The sequence below is a fragment of the Hydractinia symbiolongicarpus genome, chromosome 6, assembly GCF_029227915.1.
Source record: "Hydractinia symbiolongicarpus strain clone_291-10 chromosome 6, HSymV2.1, whole genome shotgun sequence".
Classification (NCBI taxonomy): domain Eukaryota; kingdom Metazoa; phylum Cnidaria; class Hydrozoa; order Anthoathecata; family Hydractiniidae; genus Hydractinia; species Hydractinia symbiolongicarpus.
The window spans coordinates 25,883,207-25,894,986 of NC_079880.1; the positions used below are offsets into that span (position 1 = coordinate 25,883,207).

The following is an 11,780-nucleotide window of genomic DNA, read 5'->3' on the forward strand; positions in this document are numbered from 1 at the left end:
CGAAGGGTAAGAATGCTGATGCGATAAATTCCTCTGATGTTTCCTTGTTGTCTTCGTTGCCTCTTCTCTTCATTTTATTTTCTACTTTTGTGATGACTTTATGACTGTATCCATTTGCGATTAATGCATTTCTTACACGTCGAATTTCTTCTTTCCTCTCCTGTTTGTCACTGACTACGCTGTTGGCACGATTCAGTAATGAAGATATTACACTTTCTGTGCAAGATATCTGATGGTTTGATTCGAAGTTAAGGTACTGGTCAGTGTGTGTTGGTTTACGATACACTGAAACTGAAATGGAACCATTCTTGCGTTTGACCAAAGTGTTCAGGAAAGCGATACTTCCATCGTGTTCAAGCTCAACAGGAGTTTGATTTGTCGATGTAGGCCGTTGATGTGTTCATGGAACTCTTCTAATCCAATCCGACCAATAGTCTCCTACACTGGAACACCGTTATACAACATATCAAAATTTGTTGCTTCTATCCTTAGCATATTTACAGTAAGTGACCACAGCAAAAACTCAAAAGAGTTTTCGGAATACATCAGAGAAATAAAGATAGCAGACGACGAATGCATGGTATCATTTGATGTCACATCACTCTACACAAATGTTCCCATAAAAGACACCTTAGACGTCATTTAATACCTTATCGAAAACGATGCTGCATTCGGTGAAAAGACGAAGATTCCAGTACCGGATTCTCTGCGTTTAATAAGAACTTCTACACTCAAACAGACGTAGTTGCCATGGGAGGACCTGCATCATCAGTAGTCGCAGAAATATACATGCAAGCACACGAGACAACAGCATTAGTCACATTAGACAGACGTCCAAAGGTTTGGAAAAGATTTGTTGACGATGTATTTGCCATAATCAAAAGATCTCGTCTGGAAGAGTTCCAACGCTAGGTATATATAAGAACGACGTTTGCAGATGTTAATTCGAAAGTTACGAAGTAAATGATGTTGGAGTCGTAAAGAAGTCTGAATTATTAAAAATTGCGAAATGTTACCTCTGCTGCTGTGGCTGTTGCTGCTTGGGCGAATGGATGATGTAGTCAAATGATGGTTAAGTAAATAACCACAGTTAGTTAAGTAGGGGTACCGAAAGCTTTTAGAAATTGACTTTAAATGTTGTAATCTTCCTCTTCGGGAATTAATTCAGGCTAAAAAACTATGGATGGAAAAGTACTTTTTAAGGGTGAAAGAGCGCCACATTTTCAATTTGTGAAACTCTGCACGTTCGACTTAAAAGTTCAAGTCGAACATGGCCAGCTTCACAAGTTGAAAATGCAGTTATTGTCGCAAATGGAAAGTCAAGCTTCCTACAAGTTGAAAAAAGCATATTGTAACAGGTCGGCAAACACATATTTTTTTACGTCAAAAAACACACGTTTGTAATAGTTGAAAATAATAACGTGAAGTTGAGATACATGTTTTATGAGTGGAAAATATTCATATTTTATATGCCAGTCAAAATATAACTATTTGAATTATTCAAATCACCTCGAAACTCGGAATCATTCTTTTAGTGAATTTGCAAGTCTAGTCCATTTTTGAATCATATGGCACGTCATACTAAACAAAGGGGCAAAAGTGCTCCGCTCGTTGCTTTACAAAGGCTTCGCAATAACCGTTGCATGCCAGCACGATCAACAACGCTTCAACCAGTCTGTGTGATTGTTTTATAGATGACTTACTATAAGCTTTGTTTACATTTTTTTCTAAAAAAAAAGAGTTTTTTTACCAATCAGATCTTCTAAAAGAAGTATTAGCCAATTGAATTGCTTTATTTTGCCTGCCAAAAAACAAAAAATTTATTAAGACAGCAAGTCATCTATTGTATTGTGTCGGTTCTTTTTATGTCTCTTTCTTGTTTCTTTGATTTGTGGGGAAACATCCTACCTAACGACCTAAGTGAAGGGAGTGCTGATAAGCCGCAAACGCCCGCATTTATTAGGGAAAGTCACGAGGGTGCCGATAAAGCTGCATACGCTGTAAAAAGTGTGGGTGTTTTCGGGCGAGTTCGGCATTTTGAAAAAATTCAAGTATTCGCCCGAAAAAAACCTGCATAGCTAGGCCCAAACAATGCCAAAAAAACAAAGAAAACAGACACTAATATAATTAATAAAGAAACTATAAAAATTAATGTGTATCGAAATTCTTAAAATAACTGTTTTTGATGGTTTTTGATAAGTTTACTTTATAAATATAACTCTATATAAACTTTATTAACTCCTTTCTCTTCAAGCGCCTTGTTCCCAACTATCGTTCGTATGGTTTGTTACTAGGAATTGCATTTGGGTAATGTTCCGGGCACGAGGGTGCCGATAAGCCGCATACGCCGGAAAAAGTGTGGGCGTTTTCGGGCGAGTTCGGCGTTTTGAAAAAAATTCAATTATTCGCCCGAAAAAACCTGCATAGACCCGAACAATGCCAGAAAGAAAAAAAAACAGACACAATATATGATTCAAAAAAACTATAAAAATTAAAATAAACTTACTATTTCGTAGCGAATTTCTTAGAAGAACTGTTTTTGATGGTTTTTGAACAAGTTTACTTTATAAATAACTTATATATAAACTTTATTAACTCCTTTCTCATCAAGCGCCTTCTTCCCAATCATCCTCCGCATGGTTTGTTACAAGGAATTGCATTTCGGGAATGTTCTGGGCGAGTTCGGGAAAGTGCGGGCGGTTTCGGAGGACAACCGCCAAATTTATTTGAAAAGTCGCCCGAACTCGCCCGTATATATGCGGGCGTTGCGGCTTATCGGCACCCTCTTTTCCGGACGAGCTCAGGAAAGTGCGGCGGTGGCCGTATATATGTGGTTGGTATATATGCGTTTGCGGCAAGTCCAGGCAACTTTTTGAATTAAATTGCAGTTATCCTCCGAAACCGCCCCCACTTTCCCAAACTTGCCAGAAACTCACCCAGAGCATTTCAGAAAAGAGTAAACTATATCAGGTAGGGAAATCCTACTCTTAATTAAACTATATAGCTTAGTTTGGAGATCTCCTAAATAAGCTGTATCATACAGCTTTGTAAGGTGACATACATCTAAATTAAGAGGTAGAAAAGTTTTAACTTTAAATTTAGCGGATCTCTGGGGTGCTAAGAAAAAACTAATGTATTGGAGATGTTTATATGCATGTAAATATTGGATTTATTCAGTTAGATGCTTAAATTCGGTTAAATGTGTGTTTCTGACGATCAAAGTTTTGTACATCTTATCTGTAAAACGTCTAATTATATCATACATCCTAATTAGGCTGACATCTAAATTAAGATGTACAGCTTAATTAAGAGGATTACCCTGACTGTATATGAACGGACAATAGTTGGAAGAAGGTGCTTCAAGAGAAAGGGCTTAATAAAGTTTTATATAAATTATTTATCAAGTAAATCTTATTGCAAACCATCAAAAACCGTTCTTTTAAGAACTTCGCTACCACATAGTAAGTTTATTTTAATTTAGTGTCTTGAATTTTTTTCAAAACGCAAACTCGCCTGAAAACGCCCACACTTTTTACTGCATATGTGGCTTATCAGCAACCTGTGTTATGTTTGCATTCTCTGACTGGCCCATTTAGGTTGTAAATAAACAGGGTCAGTAATTCAGAAAATACAATAGCAAAAAATTGTGTGGTAGCTACTTGTTTTATGGTCCTAGAAGTGAATTTATTTTTACAGATCAGAAAATTCCTGGAAAAATTCAGTGGACCGACTGATCCAAGAAAACCTCTTTATTTTCAAAGGGTTGAATTATTTTGTGTAGACAAAGTTTACCCATTTAAAGCCACTGTCTGGTATTGATAAGTGCAGGTATATTTAGGCCTAAATAATTTATTATGTGTATGGCAAAAATAGGCCCTAGTTAAAAAACAACAACTTAGCCAAAATTACACATTCCTGGCCACTTTACTCTAAACCTGAGCCATCAATTACTTTGCCTGATAGGCACTTTAAATTTGTCATCGATAGTATAATTTGCAATTTCTATGGATAATTAAACATTCTTATGTGAATAGCATGTCTTCCTATTCATTTCCAGTCCCTTAGTACCCTTTTAGTTTAGTTTGTGATCCACCTGGACCTATTTTTACACTTGGTCAAACATGGTTGTTTTGTCACGATTCAAGACAGGAAAATAAACACAATGAAAAACTTACAAATAATGACAGTTTGTTTTACAATAAAATGAAATTAAACTTTATATAGCTATATATATACAATGTTTAAAGAATTAAAATTCTCTTACAATGTTTATGGCTGCATTAGGGCGCCATATTTTAACCATAGAAAGTTCTTGAGTCTACCTTTCCCAGTCCTTTAGAGTGTGTAAGAAACTATCAACAAGGTGGTTACATGATAGCACCAGGTGATTGAATTTTAACTATTTACAACTTTTAATGAGAGTTCCAGGAAGCTTGTGTCACAAGAAACTTCGAACCAACATTTTTTGACAAATAAAGAGGTTAAAGTGATAGACTTTTGGTTTTCCTTTTTTTAATATGATCATTTAAGATTTGACAGCAAGATGTTTTCTTAACCTCTAATAATACTTGAAAACAATTCACAATGGTATGTTTTAAAAAACTTGAATTTATATATAAAACATAAAATATTAACACTGTATGAATGCAACTTTAGACCTTTGTTTATGCTGGGAAAATATGACAAATTTTCAATGCTGTTTATTATATAATTGATTTAACACTTAACATCTCCTACAGATCTTGAAACTACAATTACGGTTCAAGTATAGTATGCAATATTGTTTCATCTTGTTGTTGTGAATAAAAATATTTGTAAATTTTGCACAAGGATAAACTATACACAGTGAAGCAAGCCACACTGTTGATGATGAGAAAGAGGAGGTTCCTGACAACATGCCATCAACTGATATGTTAGCAAGTTATGATTCATTTGACGGTCAAATTGGTGGACACAAGAGTATAAAGGGAGTAAAATGTAAGTGCTTTGACTTTTTTCAGCAAACCAGGAAAAATAAGTGAAAATAAGTGGGTATTAGAGAAAAGTTTAAATACTCCTCTTCTTCAGAAAAAATCAGGAAATTTTAATTTGATATTTTTTATGTTTAGAAGTACCATTTTATTCTAGTTCTGGCATTTCATCAATATATATCATATATATCTTCTTCAGTGCAGTGTTAGTTAGTCTTTTGAACATATAGTTCTATTGTTTCTTTTTATTAGCGAACATATTTTTTATTGTTTGAACAGGCATGGTGGCAGATAAAACTGGCCATCTTTTTAAATACATTGATGAGTCGGGAAGAGGAGAGAACGAAGACACATTTTATAAAACTGTCTTTAGTATTCCTGACTTCATTCCACTAAGAGAATTTGTTCCGAAATCCTACGGATTGGTAAACGTTGTCAAAGATGGCAAAATATGTATCCTTTCATTTCCTTGTTTGTTGAGAACAAATATTTATACAGAGTGCCAAATGTATTGTAAAGTGAAAAAAATTTATCTGCATACTTGCACGGTACAGCAAAAAGTTCTTACTGATCGTCACAACTTGCTAAGTTTAACTTCAAAAGATCCCCATACCTTACATATAGTAAATTCAGGCTTCTAAAATGTTTTTGTGCATTTCTTAACAGTTAATTATAGTGAAATATTTAAAACTTGAAAATTTGTTGTATGGCCTTCATCAACCGAATATAATCGACATTAAAATTGGGAGAGTAACGCACGATCCTTTTGCTTCTAAAGAGAAGATCGAACGAGAGGAGACTAAGTACACACCACAGAAAGTGATAGGATTCCGCATGTCAGGACTAAAGGTTTGTGCAGACTTCCCTTGTTCTGAATGAAGGTTTGTAGAGATTTTGCATGTCCGGACTAGAGATTTGTGCAACTTTGCGTGTCCAGACTAACGTTTTGCGCAACATCGCATGCCCGGAGTAACACTTTGTGCAACTTTGCATGCCAGGACTAAAGTTAAGTGGAAGTTTGCATGTCCGGACTAACTCTGTTCAACTTTACTTGTCTGGACTAATGTTTTATGCAGACTTTGTATGTCTGACCAAAATTTTACACGGACTAAAGATTTGTATGGATTTCCATGTTCGGACTAAAGTTGACTCTTCTTTCCTTTCATTGACAGCCGCCATCTTTTTTAGGTCTACAATTCTTTTAAGGAAAAGTATCATTGCTACCAAGGACCTGTGTTTCGCTCTTGCACGTGCTTCGACTCAGCTGCTGAAAAAACTGTAGGATACTGTAAGTTTGCGATAATTTTTTTTACGATCTTCGAGTTTACTTCTGCTATGGTTAGCTCATATTTTTCTGTGCCACGTAAGCAAAGATAGTACTTTTTTAGTAAAAAAGTTTTTTGGGCTGTACAACAATGTTAATGGTTCGTTCTGTGACGAAAAAGAAGTCGTAAATCATCAAGATTGCTTACGTTGCGGAAAATGGTTACGCCGTTACGCCGTGTGGTCCATAGTTACGCACATGATTGAAGATTTGGAGAAATTAATACAGGTTCTAAAGAAACAAAAACGTATATCATTTTACGCGAGCTCGATACTTCTCGCTTTTGACTCAGAAAAACTTGATTCACTCGGTCATTGCAACCTTCATGAAGCGAAAACCGTTCATTACTACCCTTCGCTCGACCCAGCCCTCTCAGTGAGCTGCGTTCACGTGTGCTCTAGTAGTTTGCAGAACGTTTTTACTTCCAAGAACGAATCGAAGATTATGGAAGAACTTTCTTCTAAAGGTGAAGACATGAATTTAACTCGCCGGCGAGTTAAAAAGTTAGAGGAATGTGTCGAAATATATCGACACGTGCAAGTACCGTACATTGCGCGGATGATCGATTTTGGTCACACATACATCGATTTAGATCCTGGTCATAGTGACACGAATTATTTATATGGGTTAGCGAGTCTAATTAATTTTCTTAAGATAGTAAAAAGTGATATTTTTATTTGATGCTTTCTATTTTCTTTTGTAAACGAAAACAATCCTAATTTATTATTCACGGTTAAGTGAAAAAATGTGCTTTATAACCCTTGGCGCGCGAAGCTTGAGATATACAGGCAAAAATAATCTAGGTTTTTTTCTTACCCTCCAATAACCACTTGAATTATTTTTTGGGTTAAAAAGGTTCTTTTTTACAATTTGGCGCGCGTTCTAAGGGTTGAAGTATTCTATATCTTATTTTTTTAAGATCGATTTATTTGTTTTGTGTACGTTGACACTTTCCCGCGCAAATATAACTGGAATAAATTATCATAATTTTAGTTTTGTGGACGTCAGCACTTTGATCGTTCCCACGAATTCTCAGATGGTTGAAAGTGTCAATTATTTTCAGTGCAATTATTACTCTGTACTCATATATGCGATTGTTTATAAGAACTTAGTTTATAAGAACGTCGATGCTGATTTTTTGCCCCAAAATAAATAGTAATAATAATGAAATAATTAAATGAGACCATATTAAAAACGTACACAGTCTGAATCCCACAGTCTGTATAAAAACGAAAATTTACCAAAAATAATTTTGACATTTATAAAATTATCCGTTATTAAAGCACATCCAGTGCTAAAATTTGACGTTCTTAAAAAAAACTTTTGTCTTATTCCAGAAAATAAAGGAGGTACAAAAAACGTAAATGTTAAGGACATTACAAAAGTTACTAGTTCGTTTAAAACCGCTAACTAAAGTTAAAAAATATTTTCCTGAAATTCGCAATACAAAGCTCACACACACACACACTTTCTCCTCGATTGATGATTGTGTCCACTCGCTTGATGTGATTAATGTAAACAGGGGGGTATCTGATGATATTGTAAATGTTTTGAACAAAACAAGGGAATCCAAAACATTATTATAAATATATGTATTTCCTGATTCGCGTTATTCAATGCTTGTTGTCTTATGCTTTTGCTAATGTCCTTGTTAATTTCATGCCTCTTTTAACTTCCTGGAATAAGATTTTTTTCAGCGAGGTTTAATTTTATTCATATTTAATGTCAAGTTATTTTTTATATTTTATTTTACTATGGAAATTGTTTTATATTTTAAGTAATTACCCATGTTTTTATTTGTGGTGTTCTTGGTATAAGAACAAAAAAGTGCTTTTCTAATTCACGGAGTTTATTTAACATTTCTTACATGGCTTCACTCACGATGTTCATTTGGAACTTCTTATGTGGCTTCACTCACGAAGTCCGTTTGGCATTTCATACGTCTTTTACTCACCATGTTAACGCGAGGTTATTTTCTCGGTTATTTTAAGTTGATTAATTTTCGCGAATTTTACAAATATTCGCAAAAAATTGTTTGTGCGACATTCATCGACTATAACTTTTTCGCTAAAATTAATCTAGGAAATTCCTGGTTTGTGCTAATTTCTTATCTTAATAAGCTAAATTAGAAGAAAATCTTGGAAATAATTATTTACAAAAAAACCTAAAAATGATGCGTTTGCGAAAAAAAAATATTCGCGAAATTGTGAAATTAGAAGATTAGCGAAAATTAGTCTTCTCGATGTATCTGAAGTTGACCGAAAATAGTCTTCGTGAAAAATTATTGAACTTAGTAAGACAAAAAAATATTTTGTTAAGTGGCTTTAACTGAAAATTTATAGGTAACAATTTATAGGTAGCAATTATTGTTTTTACTACTTTAATTGGAGAAACTTTCGCGAGAGAAACTTTCGCGAATTCACGATTTTTCGCCATTTTCGCGAAAGTTTATCTCGCGAAAATGTGCGAGTTTCTTCATTCGCGAAACTTTATCTCGCGAAAGTTTCCGAATTTATTCATTCGCGAAAGTTTATCCAGTAAGCTATTTTATCATTTTTCACCAAAAGCGCACAAAATACTTAGAAATCTTATTTCAAGAAAGAAAATTTATAACATTTTCAATTATGCTAAGAATTTTGAAGTTTTTTCTAAGTGAAAAATCCTTGTTTGCGAAAGTTTATCTCGCAAAAATTTGCGGGTTTCTTCATTCGTGAAAGTTAATCTCGCGAAATTTTCCGAATTTCTTCATTCGCAAAAGTTTATCCAAAAAATTTCGCGAATTTTTTTTTCCGCGAAAGTTTCTCTCGCGAAAGTTTCTCCAATTAAAGTAATAAATATTATCTCTAAATTTTGCTTACATGATAAATATCGGGTCCTGTCCAGCCGACATGGAATCGCGTCCGAATTTAAAATTCATTAAACGAATCAGAATTAAATTCGTATGACAAGACTAAAGAAGTAGTAGCCATTTTGCTTTTTTGGAAGTGCCAGGTTGTACAAAAATTTAACAATTATATTTTGAGACTGCTTATTTAAAGGGTGGTGATAAAGATATACGGTTTGTTTCTTTGTGTGGAAAAGGGAGAAATTATAGCGGTAACAAATTATCACGCCAAGAAATGTTTGCGAAACTTGTTTTTGTAACTGTAGACCCTATTCGTAAATTTCTCTTTCAGAAGACCAAATCGCAAAAATAAGTGTCGCTAATTTTTTTTCAAAATTTAATGCTTCGCAAAAATATTTAAATTTCTCGAAGTTACACGATCATGTTTACTAAATTTTTAAGTTGTTAAATGTTTCTTACTGCAAAATTTTCTTCCTTAAGGTAACAGAATTTGACAAACAAGAAATGAAAATGCGAAAATATAGGAAAATTAAAAGCGAATCTTTGTCGAAACAAGGTTGTGACGTCATGGACCAAACGCAGTGAGGCAATGCGAACATATCATTTTGACTCCAGTCTTGTTCTTACCCAGCGGTGTTTTCAAGTACCAAAGTATCTTTTTTGTAATTTACTTTGTAAGGAAAATTACACTGCCATATACTAAGAAGAGGTGAAAGTAAAGAATAAGTTTTCTTCCACAATAAGTGGTAGGTAAAAGAGTTACACGAATTGGGAATCTGTCTTGCACCTAGTGGTTGAACAAGCTAAAGGAAAAATTTCTGCTTTATAGATTTTCCGCTTTGAAAAGGTTGCGATATGAGAGTTTCATAAAGAATTCAATCGAGTATCTGCTTTATAAGGGATTTACTACGGAATATGCAGAACATCTAGGCCCCAACCTCTGCTCAAGGGGTTCTTGCTTTTTTGACAAAAGGCCGGCAGTGAGAAACTTTTTAGTCGTTAAGTAAGCGCTAGCGGCTTTGACATGAGGCAACACACACTCGGGACGAGGATGTTCTAGGCTTTAGCCTCTAAAGTAAGAAATTATTGTACAAATATCAGAATACGTTTCATAGTAAACACTTTACTCACATGGCTAATAAATTCCTTAACTTCTCCTTGGAAATCTTTATTTTGTCTCCAATTTAACAACCTCATTCCCAGGCTTTGTATGTCAAACCACCGCTGTTGATATTTTCGCTGTCAGATGTGCATGAGACGATAAATCCTGAGATTAAGGTAGCGATTTTAAAAATCGACTAACTCAAGCACAAAAATTTAAAAATCCGCACCATCGTAAGTTAATTAATTTTCGCGAAGACTTATTTTCGCAAGCCCAAAGAATCGCCTTCCGCGAAAATTAATTTTATTGAATTAGTCATGTCGAGATATCTCGTGAATGAACCGGTTTATTATTTTTTTGCAAAAAATTATTTTTACGAATCTGGGATTTATCTGTTTAAAACCTACCATCGTAACTGAAGATACATGTATCGCTACATTTCCATATACAGCTAAAGTCCAAGCTAGCGTATAAAATAATCTAAATGACCAGTTTATTGAATTAAGAAGCAATTTTGGGTTGTTGAAGTTTATGAAAAAGTAACTTTGAAGTGTGCACAAATTTTAATGACACTGTTGTAGCAATATCAATCCTTGCAATGATCCGTTAAGATGATGTTCTAAAGTAGAAGGTGATAAAGAGAAAGACAATAATACAATCGAAGTCAATGATAATTACCTGCCAATACAATTAAGAAGTGTCATTGAAACCCTATTGAAAGTTTGAAAATGTTCACATCACTGTACAATGAAGATTTCAGGAATGATTTCAGAAATTATCATCCAAGTGTAAAAATGTTTATTTTTAATATAGAAAAATTTGTGAAGTCTTTTCTTTCGTTTTTCTCACTGCTACTTTTTAAATACTAATATTTTTTTCTCAAAAACAGTTAAATGGAACATTCAACAATAAATGAATCTATTTTGTCCGCTCGCAGGTGGTTCTACTTCTCTTGCCCAAACTGTACTAACATATTTAAAAAAGAATTGAGGTCAAAATTATCGCTTTGATTTTTTGTTATAATTTGATTTTAATATTCCAAAAAATTATGTTATGTGCGTTTTTATTGTTTTAGTTGTTTTGACCAAAACTATTTTTCGTTTTGTTGTTTATATTTTGTTTTCAACTTTTGGAAGGAATGATCATATACGATATATTGAAAAAAAAATTGGTCAACTAGTTCTTACACCTTACAAGTGCTGTTGTTTTTATTTTGTGTAAATTTGTTAGAAAGTACTACAAGCGATTTGCCATTTTTTTTCGATTTGGTCCTTACAAACCGTCCTTTTCTTACATTTCAGAATTTTTTTTTTGGTGGAGGGCAGTATATAACATACTGTGTAACATAATTTTGTGCACCTTTTATTTGGCAGGGTGATTGTATACAATAGACTAAATAACAAATTTTGGTCTTTATAGATTATTATTTGACGTGATGCAATCTGTAGGTTTCAAAAACACGTGATCTAATCAATATCTAATGAAATACGTTGGAATAACAATTTCAGTCATCTAAATGAAATACATGAAATTGTTCAA

At 33.9% G+C, this 11,780-nt stretch overlaps 1 protein-coding gene across 1 annotated transcript; it reads left to right on the plus strand.

Moving 5' to 3' along the window:
• The first annotated feature begins 4,631 nt into the window (after positions 1–4,631).
• Positions 4,632–7,491, plus strand: LOC130647850 (inositol polyphosphate multikinase-like). The gene is made up of 5 exons (XM_057453838.1): positions 4,632–4,977; positions 5,250–5,423; positions 5,647–5,819; positions 6,159–6,258; positions 6,359–7,491. The coding sequence occupies exons 1-5, from the start codon at positions 4,896–4,898 to the stop codon at positions 6,973–6,975; spliced, it is 1,146 nt and encodes a 381-aa protein (XP_057309821.1). The 5' UTR covers positions 4,632–4,895; the 3' UTR covers positions 6,976–7,491.
• Positions 7,492–11,780: the final 4,289 nt, after the last annotated feature.